This window comes from Oreochromis aureus, linkage group 10 (assembly GCF_013358895.1).
Source record: "Oreochromis aureus strain Israel breed Guangdong linkage group 10, ZZ_aureus, whole genome shotgun sequence".
In the NCBI taxonomy this organism is placed as follows: Eukaryota; Metazoa; Chordata; class Actinopteri; order Cichliformes; family Cichlidae; genus Oreochromis; species Oreochromis aureus.
The window spans coordinates 25,732,746-25,750,330 of record NC_052951.1 but is presented as its reverse complement, the minus strand read 5'-3'; the positions used below and the strand labels follow the sequence as shown (position 1 = coordinate 25,750,330).

Below are 17,585 nucleotides of genomic sequence, written 5' to 3'. Positions count from 1 at the left end.
TTATAGTCTATCCTGATTTTTCTCTCTCTTCTCGCTGTCACTCTGCTTGAAAAATATGGCATCAGCGAGATGGAGAGCCAGCTGGTGCTGCATCCCATTCCCCCCACTCATCCTCCTTTTTAAAAGTATGTGCACATCAAACCCAGTGTCCTGGTAATAAACTGCACTTTGTTAGCCGAATGTTTCACGCTCTCCTCCCGTCTGTCTTGCTCTAAATGGAGATGTTGTAAAGGTCTATTCATAACACCTTGCAAATAGTTGGAGAAAAAAAAAGAGAATTGTGGCGTGCAATGAAGCGGCATCAAACAGGATGTGATCGGCTGTTACACAACACAAGAAGCACAAGCAGAGAGATGGTGGTGGTGGTGGTGCACTCTGAGCCTCACTACAACTCCAGCAAGAGCAGAACATTTACAACCTTTCTACAGCTCCTGATGCTGGATTCACCGTATGCTCTTCACACGCTTAAAGCAGGAGAACTAAAGAGAAACTGGTGTAATGTAATGGAAACAAACCCAGTCTTTATGCTTTTATGTTTTTAGTAAATAATGAGTGTTTTTGGTAATCGGATTGCATTTATATTTTTGTACTTTTTCTATTTATTTATTTAATTTTTTTATGTTTATCGTTGTTCGAGATTCTATGTCTCATCTGACGTTCTCTGTTCCTTTTTAATTGCTCTGTTGAGAATAAAGTGTTTTTTGAATTAGAATTAGAATTTGAAACGTACAGTTATAATTTCTTACTCACTGTAAGAAAAAACAACATCCCTGACATATGTTAGCAATACTAGATTTTTGTGACTGTTAGCAAATGATTGGCTGCATGACAAATCAAAAATCGTTAAAAACATGTTTTCAAAGAATAAATCATTTTTAATTAAGGGATATTTGCACGTGCCGTTGCGATATTCTTATGTATGTATGTTTCCTACCATGAACCTTTGAATTTACTTCTCCTACAGCTTTTAGTATTTTGCAGAAATAGGTCCATTGTTGTGGCATGGATAATGGCTGTCAGTTAATACCTCTATGTTTTTTATTTTTTAACATTATCAGATTTGATTTTATTGGAATTTGGTGCTAACAATTCCATAACTAGGCATGTCAGTTTAATATTTAAATATTAAACTGAGATGCCTGTTTGTGTAATCATAGAGACAATTTCCACAATGGAAAATGGAAAAAGCTATATTTTATAGCTATATATAACTTATACACACATAAGTCGCTCAGAGTAGCAGAGTATCTTTTTGTCTAAATATAAGTAATTATGTTTGAAAGGTTTGTGGGTTTTTTCATCTCCTTTTTGCACAAATGATTAAAAACAACAATAACTTACATTAGAACATACACTCAACGGCCAGTTTATTAGGTACGCACTGCTTGTACATTTCTTTATGCCACAGAGTCAACATGATGCTGGAAACATTTCAATTTTGCTCATATGGATGTGACAGCATCACACAGTTGATGCAGATTTGTTTGCCCCGTTGAACCACCAGTCCATTTGAGTACAGTGAACTCAGAAACGAGTTTGAGATGATTTAAGCTTTTTTACATGGTGTGTTTTCCTGCTGGAAGCAGTCATCAGACGATGGGTGGACTGTGGTCATAAAGGGATGGACATGCTCATGAACAGTAGGCAGGCTGTGGTGTTTAAATGATGCCCAGTTGGTAGTAAGAAGCCCAAAGTGTGCCAAGAAAGTATCCCCCACACAATTACACCACCGCCTGCCTGAAATATTGATACAAAGCAGGATGGATCCATGCTTTCATGTTGTTTATGACCCTACAATCCAAATATAGCAGAAACCAAGACTCAAGACAAGACAGCAATTTTAGTGAGCCTGGTGAACTGTAGCCTCAGTTTCCTGTTCTTAGCTGACTAACTACTGCTATTAATGTAGTCCATCTGCTTCAACATTCAGAGTTGCTCTTCTGCATATCGGTTGTAACAAGTGGTTATTTAAGTTAATATTCCCTTCCAGAACTAATGCTCAGTGGAGATTTCCTTTTTTCTGAGTATTCTCTGTAAATCCTAGAGATGGCTGTGCAGTAGATCAGCAGTTTCTGAAATACTCCACCAACAACCACACCACCAGGATAAAGAGAACAAGCTACAGTTTAAGGACACCCTGTAAAACTAAAGGTATCTGTGCTTTTAAGACAATGTAATTAAACTGTGTTCTCCTCATTGATTTTTAACAAATCAAGAGTTTATAGATTAACATGAAAATGGCAAACATAGCAACACTTTATACTGTCAATACTGAACGGGTTCCTTTACTTTAGTTCCCAAAGGAGTCATTAAGTTAAAAAACAAGTCATTAATACATCATGTCAGCTTGTTTTAAAAATAAAAAAAACAAAAGGACAGTTGCCTTTGAAAAAAGCTGCCAATGTACATGTTAAACAGCACTTCTTTGGGACTATTTTTGATGGCGGACTAACACATATCTCGTCCTCTGCAAAACATGACAGCTGACAAACTGACAGCCTAATTGCAGTTTGAGCAGATGTTGACTGTTGAAGGTAATTTGTATATCTTTGCATGCTCTGTTTTCTCCAGGATACAGCTTTCATGTAGCTTGAAACCATTTTGATGTAAATATGCTGGCCATTGTTGGATTTAGCACACCCTGGCTGACAGCTTTGGGTGTGCTTCGGAGTCTACTTTGTGCCCTCTAGCGGTCAAACACCTCTCCGTGCAGCTTTGTGGGGGAGAACTGGGACAAAGCCCTGGTGGTTATATGCCTATGTGCATGTGTGTGGGATGAAGTGAGAGAGAGACCTAATTTGTGCGAGAGAGCGGTCTCGTGGGCTCCCCGGGGACTCACGTGGTAATGGGTCAGCTCCATCTTCTACAGTCTTATTGAGGTGGTGAATGGAGAGGTCAGTCTGCAGGAGGCTGTCTGTTGTGGCTCTGGCCAAGGCAGCAGCCAGGGAGCACGGGCAGTTACTGTGGTGAGGAGAGACGACACAGTTAAGAATGGGTCAGAAAGAAAAGTCATCTCACATCATCGACTGACAGCATGATCTAGGTTTATTGGGAAATATATTCAAGGATCCACAATACTAACATGCCGGAACAAACAGCATTACTGATGCTTTCTTGGAGCCTTAACACAAACAAGTTTTGGCAGGTATTATTGGCTGGTTTTGGCTCGTCACAGGTGTGGGCATCAGCACAGATACTGCATATCTGATTATAAGCAATAAGAAATGACAGCACACAGATCTCAGAAATATACATCTGTGGTAATTTGTCTGCTTCAGGGCAATCACGTTTTTACATACATATATTTAAGCAGTAAAATTATTAAAAATGTAATTCATGCCATGAATTAAAAGTCACGTAACAGGGCAAACCCCCACTCTGGCAGGCTGAAAGATGATCTAGTGAAGAGATGCTAAAAAATTGCAGTTCCTCTAGTCACCACTTGAGGCTGGCTCCAAAAACGAGTCAGTCCCGATATACTCCCATGTTAATGAATGCGTTTGCAGCCTGGTACAAAAAAGGGTTGGGTCTCTATGCACAGTTTCCTCCTTTATATTAACTGTAAGGGAGGCGATTTATTTTTCATCCATTTTCATCCACACATCCATTTGCACACTGGTGAGGCTTAATCTTGGATATGGCTTTCTTGATTGACATATGTGCTGTAACTGCTAGCTATGTGCTAGGCCTCACCTCCACTATTCAGGTTTTTCAGTCATGGATTATCTTCGAGGCACATGATGCTGTAGGGTCAGTGAATAAGAGCTCAAACACATAAAATCAGTCGGGGCCCATTTAACAAACACAGGGCCAATCACCAATTTCACAGCAAACACTTGCCAACGGGTCAGGGATTACATATTTTTTTTCTCTAGAAACCAGAGTGTTGTATCACGTCCAATATGGTGGACCAGTCTTGAGAAATATGACATCACACGAGAAACCTAAACAGAATTTATTACATCAGTGATTCTAAAAGTGTGGATTACCGCCCCCTAATGGACACTGCTGATGAGCCGTACGAGATATTTCACAATAAACAAAACACCTTTAACTTTACACTTTGTAATTCTGTTTGAAATTAACATCAATATTTAAAATATAGGTATAAAATATAAATCAAATATAAAATACAAAGGCCACTTTTAAATAATCGCAGTTAAACAAAGCCATGGAATTTAAATTACATGTTTTTAGAGCTACAAACTACAAAAAGCAAATCATAAATGGGAAATCACCTCATCTTGGTTTGTGTGTGTGTGTGTGTGTGTGTGTGTGTGTGTGTGTGTGTGTGTGTGGCTGCAGCATGATTAAATTTGGGCACTCCCTGAATTCTGATATCATGCATGTCATCTGTGGAAAGCCCACGTGCGTATTTGCCTTGAAGGATTTTAAAATATTATAACACAAAGTTCTGCTTAGTGCAGCAGAATATCACAACATCTGGCCACATCTGCGCACGCTGGAGGAGGTGTGCCTTTTTCTTAAGGTTAATGAGAGCTGGGGGGGAGGGAAGGAGGAGGAGAAGGAGTGGGAGGAAGCAGAGGAGGGTCGTTTGAAGGACTGAAGGCTTGCTGTACATGAGTCACCACGATAACTAGGCCACATCCAGATGCAGGTAACCATAGTAACCCAATGTCTGGATGGTCTCCATAGCACTCAAATTAACTTGAAAATAAATCTGAACTGAAGTGATGTTAGCTCAATGGCTTTTTAATTAAGGAGCCACAAGCAGTGAAAAATGACTCTCTTGAACTGGACTGATACGATAATCTGATCTGGTCATCTGCCAGTCACACCTGAAAATCCATCAAGCATTCACACAATCTAAAACTTCTGGCAGGTGTGTTGAGGAGCTCTGATTTTGGTTACATGATTTGTTAATGAAGCAGTAATGTTGGTTTTAAAGAAAGCAGGGCATGATCGAACAAAGGTTCAAACCAGGAAACAGCACCTGAGGCTGTGCGCTTCTCTGGGGGTGATTCATTAAGTGGGACAACAGATGGGAGGCAGCGAGTGTTCAGAGGTTACTGTGCTGAAAGAGAAACTTACAAACTGAAGTATATATGTGTCCAAAAAATTTGCCATGCTATATGCTAAACATATTCTAACACCCTATGCTTACATCAGCAGAATATACACGGCACACCCCGAACTACCAACTATGTAAGGCTGTAATCAGCAAAGTGGTACTTTTGAGAAGTTTCCCTTCAATGCTTTCTGTGCCTAGAGACCAGTCGGTAACCTCCAGTCTCTATTGGAAAATGTGTATCCCAGGACAGACGGGTTGCTGGAGCAAATCTATCACAAATAAGTATAAGGTGTTGCACTGAAAACCTCCTTGCGATTGCTTTGGTTGCTAGCAGGTCGGCATGGTCGCCTGCAGTTTGAATGGATGTCAGTGCCTTGTCTGCAAAAAGATAGTACTCGATCAGCTGTAGTGAGACTTTCTCGTCAACGTAAAAGTTGTGCCTTACCAATGCAACCAAACATGTTTCAAAAAGCAATAAGTTAGTGTCTTCCATGACCAAAACAATCACAAGGAAGTTTCGGTGCAGCAAACCACTCACCAACTGGTTGGGGAGTACACATTTCTCCCTAGCAACCAGAGGTTGCGAGTGAGTTGCTGACTGGTCTCTATACCTATGATTGAGGACACTGGATTATATTAACCTGAAACCTTATCTTTTGCTAAAGTTGACCGAGTAGTTTTGGTACCTCAACCAAACTCTGCTGCAACTAAAAAGTGACACAGATCACTCAAGAGTGAAAATATTGAATCAAAGTAGGTCTAAAAATCACTACCGACACTGTTTCCCAAAGAGTTGAATCATTTTTTTTGGGTTGCTGTGCATACGTGTGGGTGAATGGAAATGGAGATAAACTAACCCTTTATTAAATTAAAGATTAAATAATACGATTAATAAATTTCTCGGACACATAAATATGATTAGTTATCTCAGCAAATTTCTGGATGGAGTGGCCATCCAACTTGCAGTGAACTCAAGAGCATAACAGGTCAGCACTGGAGCTGACCAACCCCAGGACCAAAGTCTCTTTGGGAGCCATCTGAAGTGAATGGCTTTGTCTGACAGAAGTGAAACAAAAACAAAAAGTCCAGGGCTGGTTGGTTAACAATGACTTGAACCTTCAAAATAAGAGTGAGGGGACTGTCCACCAGTTAATCCATGGGCCTTTCAGACAGATAATTTAAAAAATGTCTTGATGTGGAGAACACTTAACTCAAAGTTTTGTTTTTAGATTCGAGACAAACCCCACACTAGTGGGTTAAAAAATATGTTGCACATCGCTACCACAATGCTAACTTGCTTTGGCTGGACAGTGTTTACTATTTAGTTCAGCACGTAGAAAATTGACTCATTTTCTAATTAGAGCTAAACACAATAGGTTTTGTATCTGTTTTAGTGTTTAGATGTAAATCTGAAATTACTTATGGTAAGATATTTTGTTCAAAACAAAAATATTTCAGCATCACTGGGATCTCCAAAAGCAGTTGCAGAAAAACAACAACATCATCTGTACCAGATGTCAGTAGATTTTAGTCTAGACCTCGATCGGCATTTTACAGCTGGGTTGTTCCTACATCTAAAAAATGATGGTGTCCGAAAAGGCATTTTGACCTTTCACCAGAGAAAAATCACAAAGACTATGTTTCTTTTTAATAACCTTTGATTTATTTAAGCTGAAAATATGTTTTTGTTTATAAAATGTCTGCTGTGTAGACTCTTAGCTTTAACTATATCAGCCTTACATATATAATCACTCCCAAAGGCTGATTTCGACCACATCCTGCTTGTGCAATGTGTCATTTTGAACTCTGTTTCTTTGGAGCACAATATATCCATAATATTTTAACTTCAACAGATATACTGCATAATGTTCCATATTAATTTAAAATGTAGCACTAGGGCAACTGAATACTCCCAGGTAATCTCTGTTGGACACTTACAATACAGTACTCAGTGCACTGCATTTAATTTCCCCCTAATAAATGAGCTGGGGTTGGCTGAGTACAACACAGGGACATATTCTAAAATTAAATACAGTCAGTGTGAAAGGGGCCTCTGTGGCTCGTATGTCAAATAGCATGGGTTTAATCAATGAAAACTCAAAGCCAGCGGCAGCCAACCTCAACATTTTTAATTAATTCAGCTGTACTCTTGCTAACAGAGACAGCTAAGTGAGTTAATTTCCATGTACGACTGAAAAGATGTGTGTTTTTACTAGCAAATACCATAAGACGACTCTAACAAAGCGTGGTCTCATCGCAAGACTGACCTCCCAAGCAGATCAACAGCATGAGCCGTTTTACTCGTACCCATAGCAACATGGTGTCCTTTAAAGTAACAAAGCTTTCTTGCGGGATTAATTATGACAATGCAAATTCACAACCAGAGGAGGTCAGGGTGGATGGGTGGGTCCTAAACACATGTGATTTTAAGTAGACGTAACTTGTTTATTTAAAGTATTTTAATGCATGGACTCAAATGAGAGCTTCTACAGTAGCTTTGCGTGACTCATAGTTCAAAAAAAGCACGTCTCCCAGTGGTTCATGGAGCCATGTTTTAGTATTCTGGCCATCGCTGTGGTGTTTTTGTAATATTGGCTATAAATGAATACAAATGTTAAGGTATCAGCTGATGCATTCACTGACTGTGCGGGTATGGGGTGTAGATACTTAAACCTGCTGAGTGGGATTGGTGTGAAACAACACCTTAATAAAAGAGTAGAATTTGTCTTGTTGCAAAGGCATTTAGTGCAATTTATCACACAGCAAGCCATTTATTTGTTAGCTAATTTAAAACGTAATAAAATCCCGGTGGGTGAGTTTGTGGTTATAAAGGGGCAAAATATCAACTTTTTTTGTATGAAGCTGCAGACGTAGTTTTGGAGACTGACACGCCTCAACTGGCCACAGGAGCAACTGCAGTTTTTTGCATTTACTCTGCAGCCACTTTTTATGATGAAATATTCCCTTGATTATTATTTGTCATCCATCACGTTGAAGCAGTTTATTTATAGATTCGATGAAAACATGTGTGCTTCTACAGAAAGTGCACGCAAATCTTTAAGTGGTCTTTTTGAGGCTACCTGCACATAAAGTCTTAATTTACATTTCATGTTGCCAACAAGAAGCTCTAATTAGCTTTTTATATTTGCAGTTACAACCTGCTGTTGCCTCTCCTTTCTTCCTGCTCTCTCAATACTTTACAGTGTTGGAGAAAGAGCCATGCCATAGCAACCACAAAAACTACAAATAACTTCACTGACGATCATCTTTACAGAAATAGTTAAATATGTTGAAAAGGCAATTACTCATTCCCATCCTGACACTGAGCTGAATATATCCAGATAGAGTATGACGTATTCCTGTAGCTTCACGACAGACTTCAACTCTCATGAACCTCAGGAACTTTTCAACAATAGAGAAACTTTATTCATGTTTTACTGTACTAACATGATAGTCCAGAATCGGTGATATCTTGCAGCAGCTGTTTAGTTTATAGTCTAACAGGTTCATTCAATCTGTAATTTGTGTAAAAATTACAGGTTGTATTTCCCTGATAATTTATCATCAGGGTGACTCAAATGGAAACACATGCTATGGCCTTTCCGATCACTATATCTCACTTCAATATTTGAGAGACTGGAAGGAGGAAAAACATCAACTCTTTGATGGATTAAAGCATAAACACCTGGTATATACACTTAAAAAAACAAAACTCATTTATATCTGTCACATGTGCTCAGTGTCACTCTGCTGTCCTCTGTGAAAAGATGGGGCGGCCACCAGTGCAACCTACCAGTTCTGCAGCGAACGCCAGGCCAGCTCCACAAAAGGATGCTCATGCCACCCTGATGAAGTCTGACCCTGACAGTTTGGTCAGAAACATGCACAGGAGTATCCACTGGAGGTCATTTGGCAGAGCTCTGTCAGCGCTTCACCTGTTACTCCTTGCACAAAATATCTCAGACTGCTTCTAGCTGTCCAGCTCTCCTCATGTCTCTTGATATCTCCTCCCCTCACTTGAGACTGTGCTGGGAGACATTGCAAACCCTCTCGCACCACCCTGGAGAAGCTGGGCAACCTGTCCAACCTGAATGGCCTACAGGCATCATCTCATGCTACTAACAGTGACAAGGGAACCGGCACAAAGCAAAGAGAGCAACAGTGTGTGGCAACCACCTAAGAAAACATTGTCACTTTGGGTTGCACCAAAGCAGCTGAAATGGATTCACAACAGTTTAAGTGGACAGATAAACTATGACCAAGCACATGGTGAAGTTTAACTGACCAGATGCTGTAAAAAAAGGTGTTCCTTTCATTTTTTGAGGTCAAATGTCAAAAGAGGTAGGCGGTAGAAGGCTGGAGCATATGCAAGGTGACATAGGGCGAAACACAGGTGCACAGACGAACCATCAGAAAGCTAACAAGCCTTTAACTTTTGACTTCCACAAACGAAATCAGTTCATCAAATCAAGGTGAATGTTTTGGAAAGTTTGAAGAAATTTTCTTGAGAAATCCTGGAAATATCGTGTCCATAAGTTCAGAGTGGAGGAATGGACAGATAACCCAAAAACCTCATGCTTCTGTCTACGACTCACAACACCGAGGAGGAATAAAAAGGCAAAGTAGCTTGAAACTCTTTACTGCGTTTTAAATCGTTTTGGTTTTCATTCAGCATCATATTTCTTTATCTGCCTGACAAAGAAAAAACTTTTATATTTCATGTCCTCCTGTAGAAACCTGTCTTAGATTAGGTCCTTGATGCTGCTCTCAAACTGGGTCAAGGTCTAGAAACATGAGGAATGAGTAGTAGACGCCTGCTCCCATAAAGCAGCATCCACTGTAACCTCATGGGTAAACTTCTCCTTGAAAGTGTAGCCGCTGTATTGGCGAAATATCTAGTTCTCATTCTTAAAGTGCAGATCACAGGAAAGAACAACACTGTCTGTCTGCAAATGTGAATTTAGTCATCTAAGCCTGCTGCCAACATCAGGTCAGAAGATATCCTTGAAAAGGAGGTCTTGGAGTTAGAAATGTTTCTAAAGTGCTCCCAAAATATCACCATCACATCTAACTTTCTGCAGTAGCGGTGGGTTGTTTCACTTTAGTAAATGTCCCACCAAGCACCGAACGTTTTCTGGGTTAAATCTGCCTGTCACTGCATTTATTTAGCCCAGAAATAGTCACTGACATCGGATTTTGTCCCAATTTAGCCTAAGATCGTCATCTTTTTTTTGGACCACAGAGATACAACCATGAAACGATGATCATAGCACGTTCAACTAAGTCAGTGACGTCTCATTAACTTTGAAACCTGGAAGGTTAAAAGCCATCTTTGCAGATTTGTCCTTTTCCACTAAATTTGCCTGAAAAGGGGAAAAAGAACCACCCTTTCAACCAAATCTCAATGTGGTTTGTGGCGTATTCCAAAGCTATCTTTTCAGCGACTTTTAGCAGTGTGGGTTTACTGTTAGAGGAATGGATACAATGAATCCAGTACAAATATTTTTATTGTTTTTATACTTGCTGTGGTTTGTTTAGTGTGTAGGTTTTAGCAGTTAATTTTGCTCTCTGTTTTATGTTGCATGCTTTTAATTTGCAGTGATTTTATTGCATGGCTTATTTAATTTAGTTTTACACCCTACCTGAGCCCTCACCTGATTAGCCACTAACTCAGTCTTGTGCTTTTATCACTTTCTACTCTGTAGAATTTTATTAGTCTTTTGTGCTTTGCACGGCAATGTTGAATTTTGTTAATATCATTTTATCCTTTTGCTATGAATAAATGCTATTTTAGCTGCTATTCTTTGACTCTGTTGACCCCCATGTTGCTTTCTCTTGGCTGCTCTCCACCGAACATAAAACAGAACCGCCTTCCCCCCTTTCTTTTACACACTCAGCTCCCATTAGAGACATAATAATGTGTTTGTTGAAAACATGAGGTGGGGAGGGGGGGCTCTTATCTGGTACTGAATCACTTCCAAGGTATTTTCATGATCACACAGGCATTTAGTGATAAGAATATGTATTTTGTCTCCCTCCAGGGCAAAACCAGCAAACAGATCCAGTATTTCCACAAACTGTGCCCAGGTCTGTGTTATAACAGCTCCTCTGTTCTGCTTTTTGCTTTCAAAGCTGCGTAAACATACAGCATACTCCATTACTGGTTTAAACAAAAAATTATCTCTTTAAAGTTATTAAGGAGATTTTAATGGGCATAAAGAAAAAAAACAAGGTTAGGATTGTTTTCCTTTCTGTTTGTGATTTATTCTTCCACGCTCTTTGAAGTAATTAATATTCAAAGGGACTGCACACTGTGTGGGTTTTCTCACACAGTGTGGTGAGTCCAAATTAGCCGTAGGTGTGGATGTGCATGGTTGTCTGTCCGGGATGAATGACACCTCTTGTTCAGTGTCAGCTGAGGGTGGGCAACTGTCTGCAGGATAAAGCAGGAAAAGCTAATAGATGGATGGTTGATTATTACTCAAGGAGTCTGAATCTGGCTGAAAACACTGTTAATGCAGTAAAGCAGAGAGATGTGCTTTTACTTTAGTAACTCTTCTTGATCGCTTTCCACTGTTTACCTAAAAATTACTAGATGCATAATTAAAATAAAGACAGACAGAGAAGAGGGTGGATACCAGGAAATTAGACAGTATGGGACTGTCCCTATTTGGGCTTCTCCATCACCAGCATCCTCTCCTCCATGTTTCCATTCATAGAAACCCATATTTTCCCCTCTCTCTCTCCCTCCCCTCTACTCCCCTCTCTCCTCCCTCACTCTCAGCTGCCTGTTGGGGGTGGATGCTGAGCTGAGGAGCTCTGATTGGCTGCAGGTCACACAGGAGAAGACGTGACGCACCAATGACAGTTCCCTGTGGCTCATGCATCACAGTGAGGTCATGTGGAGCGGAGGAGGATTAAAGCAGAGCTTAATCTCAGTTCACACCATCACACTGCAGCGGCACGACTGACTACACGTTACTCGACCTGCGCCGGTTCAGCCGGACTAAAAAATGCTTCTTTAAAATCAATCTGCAGGCGCTGCTCTGCCCTAGTTTACATATTCTTCCTTCTCATTATTCTTATGTTATCTTATGTTTTTTCAGTGTGAATCTCTGAAAAGTGAAAGGAACAAATACATAGATTAAATAATCCAACACGATTGGAGCAAAGTAATACTGAGAAAAAAGGCTGCTGCTTTGGATTAGAGTGCCTTGTCTGGTGTTTGTGCTACTGAGCTCGCCTCTTTACTGGTGACCTCGAGACTTTGTAAAGGACAAAATGGTTTCTTGAGGAAGAAGAAGTGCAGTTTTATTACAGCTTTAATATGTGTGTGATTTTCAGTGGATACTTGGTTACTTTAGAGAAGAGCAAGGACATCCTGGACTGATTTTATTTGTCCAAGTAAATAAAGCTGCAGGTTTGGGAAGCCAAGGGTAAAAGAAATAATATTTGGAAGCAGTAGTTTTAGCCACTGGCTAAACAGCCTGAGACTGCCCAGCAAACAGAATGAACCTAATAAATGTACTGAAAGCATTCTGAAGCTCTCAAAAGTGCTAAAGTTTCTTTATGAGTCATATTTTTCTAGTTTTACTGATTCAGTGTTGCTGTGTTGAAACACTTTTTGTGGGGTTAACTAATACCACACACAAACTGCACATTGCCTCCACTCACTCCGGCCTAGAGACCATTTGGAAAAATGTGCATTCCCCAACCAGTTGCAGAGTGTTTGCTGGCAGTCACTAGGTGAACTCAGTTGTGTACAGTTCTCTACCAGAAAACCACCTTCTTTTATTCCTCCAGCTGCTGGTGGAATACACATTTCTCCCTAGCAACCGGAGGTTTCCCCTAGAAACCGGAGATTGTGTCACTAAGGCCTTAGATAATCAGCATCCAGTTTGTTAATGTCCTAATGTGTGCAGGGCATGGGGCGGTAGATCTGTGTGGACGGTTTAATATCACCATAACTGACTGTAAATGTTTCACACAGAAAAGGATTTGTCTCCCAGTAAGTGTCAGTAAAATATTAGACTGTATATAAAAGATGGCTACAGGCCTATAGGTCTACACGAGGAACCTGTGCAAGAATCCTAATCTTCAAATCTTTCTAATGGCCAGTAGGGGGCGACTTCTAAAGAAGTCAGACTGTATAAAACTCTATGGGAAAACAGTGATACATCTGACTTGTTTTATGACCACAGTGAGCACTTTCCCAATGGGTTTACAGGCTAAATCACTACCAACAATCAAACAACCCCCTATGACCAAGCACATGGTGACAGTAGGGGAAAAAAAATCCCTTTTAACAGGAAGAAACCAGGGACAACCACGCTCAGGTAGGGGCAGCCATCTGCTGTGATTGGTTGGGGTGAGGGAAGGGAGACGGGACAAAAGACATGCTGTGAAAGAGTTGTGTTAGAGATTACTAATAAGTAGTACTTAAATTCATTTAGAGCAAAACAGATGATAAAGCAAGGCTTATGTTGGGGCTAGCTTTGTGTAGTTTGTGATTGATAAGTCTATACGGACTATTCAAAATTTACTCTATTCATGATGATACAAAACCAAAAAAAGAGGAAAAAAATCCTTGTAATAAAGGCAAATATACTGGAGGCTATTTGTTGTATTTCCTTTAAAAATGACTTTGGCTGTTGCTGATTGGATTTCCCCTCTAACCCTTTCATCTTGCTGTTGCTGGACTGTGGTTAGAAATTGCAACGCTGACTCTCGGTAAAGATTTGCAGCTGGTATGGCGGTATGCTCGAGTCAAAGGTGATTACTGCCTTCCCCCCGTGGTCCTTAACTCAGTCTGTGGTTGCTTTTGTTCTCTCGTGTGGTCTCTGCTGCGGCTGTGTTTAGCTACAGTCGTGCAGGGAGCTCTGACAGGCTGCTCGCAGTGATAAAACTGGAGAGCTCTGGGTGGATGTGTTAGCAGATGACTCATGCATGCAGCCATGTTTTTTCTCTTTCTTTTTTTTTTCTACCAATGCTTTCTACAAGCTTTTTCTTAGCCCCACAGCGGAGCAACAAGGTTGTTTCCATAGCAACACGGAAGCAAGTGACTGACAGTCGGTGGTGTCAGTCGTCCTGCTGCCAAGCCCACAGAACAAGCTCCCACTTCATTATTCTAAATATTGAACCTTTTCTGTGCCAAGTGGAGGTGAGAGTGGAAATCCACAGGAACTCGCTGGGCTCCATCGATATGTTCTGGTTTGGCCGCCGGTCCCTTGTAGCAGGCATCCCTCATATTAAACCTGGAAGACGGCAGAGCCTTTTCTAGCAACAGAGAGAAAATCCTCAGGCTATTCCCAGCCTTACATTTCCAAAAGAAATGTTGAATTAGCCCGTCCCTAACAACTACTGTTATGTGAACACAGTATTCTCAAGAGGACCTGATAGGATTACATAACACAAAGTGTGCCAGGAAGCCTTAAATCGTGGCATTTTAGTACTGCTTCTCCCTTAAGATGGCTTTCAAATGACTTTGATGAATTAATTTGTCTCCTCAGTCCACACACACCATGTGGTGCTTTAGTCAGTTACTGGGGCCTTCTGGCATTTGATGGCGAGTAGCAGGAATCCACTGATGCCGCTTCTGAATGCTCCAATATCAAATAATTCACTTTCATTACATCTTTTTCTGCTAAATCAAGGGTAAAGCTTGGCGTTTTATATTTTTCCATTTAGGGTTTTTTCATGCATTAAAATAACACCATGTCATAGTCTTAATATGCATTATTAAGCCAAAAAAAACCCCCATAAAAAATAAATAAATCACCCCTTTTGTTCTTCTAATTTACCTATATAAATAAAGCTGCCAAAATATAATAACCCAACATGCATGTACAAGTTAAGCACTGTATAATCACTTGGTAATAAACACTTAACAGTAATTACTGTTTTTGTTTCTCTTTAAAGGATAAACCTTGTGCATTTCCGCATTATCGACAAATCCTATTAAAAAGCCATCTTGCCCCCGTAAATCTTTAAAAACGGGTCAGAGATGTTATAGTTTCATTTTTATCAAACTGCTGCATGATTCCCTAAAACAGCCCGGCACTTTAGTTTTTAGCAGACGTTAACAAACAGATTAAATCGTTCTTTTGTCAGCCGTGAATTAAGGGACATTTGGTGCTGTAGCTTCAAAGCAGAGGATGGATACAATGAGGTTGGATATATGCAATTTCCTTCATGTAAGCAGGCATTTAAATATAAAATAGAATGTGTGGTGAGAGCATGCACACCTCCAGGATACTACTGCAGGTGATACGAAGTCTTTCCACAGTTTTTAACCAAATCCATTCTGTAGTTAGAGTAGACAGAGCTGAGGAAATATCGATGCTTGAATTGGTTTTAGAGGAGCTTTGATGGTTGCAATGATCATGTATTGACTAAAATTATGGAATTTTTTTGGTTCAAATTAAAAGAAACCAAGTCAGGAAACAATCAAGGTGCAGCAGCCTCCTGTTTTAAAATGAAACCTGTGGTGAGGCTATCCATCCAACCTTTCCTACTCTCTTTGTGACTCTAACAGATAAGATAAGATTTTGTAACTTACTCCAAAAGTTGGGAAATTCCTTGAATACAGCTGCCAAAATGTGAAAAATAACCTTAAGAAATAATAATAATAACATAAAAAAAACAAAAAGTTAAGAGGTCAAAAAAACTAAACATTAATAGCCAATAAGTAGCTTAATAAGTAAAATCTAAACAGCGCTGTCTGTATTTGTCCTTGTGGAAGCAGAAAGTTTCTCTGCTGCCTGCACAGTAATTGGTTTAGAGGGTGGTCTGGATTCATTAATTACCTATAGTCATTCACCGCAGACATTTGGATGACCTCTGCGTCAGCTGGTGGAGAAGTTTTTAAATGGCTCTATATAGCATTAGCATGACTTTGATCTTTAGATCAATCTATTCACTATAAAGGAAGGTCAAAGGTCAAATCTGATATGATATTTTAAATCATATATGGTACTTTCTATATGTTGACAATAGAAACTATGATACTTGTGGTGTATAAGTTATAAAGCTTTTTGTCCATTTTATGACCAATAAATCATTAAGCTGATCTTCAAGACTTTGGTGGATTTCAGGCAAATTTTAGTGGGATTTTAACACGGCCACACTCTACACCCCTACAAAGTTTGACTAGAATTCATTCAAAATGTTTTAAACTGTTGTGTTTGTTTACAGACAGAATGACATGCACGCTAAGGAGGTTTAAAACAACAATGTGCAGCACTGCTGTAATTTTGGACACAAACAAAGCTGGAAAGCTTAATACCAGAAATATCTGGAGGATTACTGACGATGCATTAGCTGGTATATAATGATCTACTACCTCATGGCTAGTTCATAGACAGGGTAAAGATGGATGTAGCTACAGCAAAAAGTACTTTAACTGTCACCATCTGACTGTAAAACTAATCAGGACCTGAAATCCATTTCCAACTACAGGTATGGCTCCCTGCTGGCCTTTAAAAACGCTGCAGATTTAAAGCATTTCCACGTTGGCTTCGCTTTTCAGACCTGGAAGCTATGTCCATCATATTTGTGTCGGCCAGGAGATGGGACATCAGTACCCCTCTCCACCTCCTGTAAACCAGTCTGTGGCCTCCAGTTACAAATTACGTCGCCAGGGAAACATGGCAGCGGCGATTTACTGCAATATTTTGGCTTCACTCTTAATAATTATAACAAAACTAAAGTAACAATATGCACTAGAAGCAGCAGCATTTGTAATTAATGAAACAGTGAAACAGAGGTGGTTCTGTGCAGATGTGTTGCCCATCCTCAGTCAACCTGAGCAGTGTAATCTGCCACCGGCTCTCATCAAGCTGCAGTCAAGAAGAAAGTGTGCTGCGTTTGGCCCTTTCAGCAGCTCTACCTCATAACCTGAGTGCCCCTCCGGGTGTTTTCAGAGCTCTGCTGATGTAACATGGTGTGCCTCAAACAGAGTGGAAATGATGGACCAACTGTGACTGCAGACGTCACACAGTGCTGCTGCACGCACTCGCAGTGGCATGTTCCACTTACGATGAAGTGCACAATGTTGGCTGCAGAGAGGCGTGTCTAATCTGTCATAAAATTAGAAAACCCTTCAGAGCCGCAGAATTCGTACAACCGCCTACGGTACATCTGGGACTGCTGTGTAGGCAGCGGCTCTACTACTTCAACAAGACATGGCAGTAAGTGGAGACTTAAAGGTGACACACTCTGAGGAAAATGAGCCGTGCAGCTCTGCATGTGTCATGTCGTTGAAGTGGTTGTGTGTCTGTAGTAGCTGAGTGTAGTCAGTTTTCAGATAAGCCTCGAGCCTCTGCTCAGCCTCCGCAGAAAGACTGGGGAACTTACATGTAATTCCCTGTGAGGTTTTTGAGCAAGCCCAGCGCAGCGCTGCACAAAGCCTTAAGGCAGCATTATGTAATCCACCAGCTGGATCGTTGGTGAGTTGGTGAGGGCCTACAGGGAAGCCACATCATGTCCTGACCTCGAGTATCCTTTAATTGATCTGCTTTCTCATAAACAATAGTGACATCTGAGACAAGGGAGT

General features: G+C 40.4%; 1 protein-coding gene across 3 annotated transcripts in view; it reads right to left on the bottom strand.

The window, feature by feature from the left end:
• The window catches only part of ppm1e (protein phosphatase, Mg2+/Mn2+ dependent, 1E), a 62,710-nt gene that overhangs the window by 17,219 nt on the left and 27,906 nt on the right, over positions 1–17,585 (bottom strand). For all 3 annotated transcript variants that reach the window (XM_039618614.1, XM_039618615.1, XM_039618613.1), the window contains exon 3: positions 2,840–2,961. In XM_039618614.1, the coding sequence (XP_039474548.1) occupies positions 2,840–2,961 (122 nt within the window). The remainder of the gene's footprint in view (positions 1–2,839; positions 2,962–17,585) is intronic.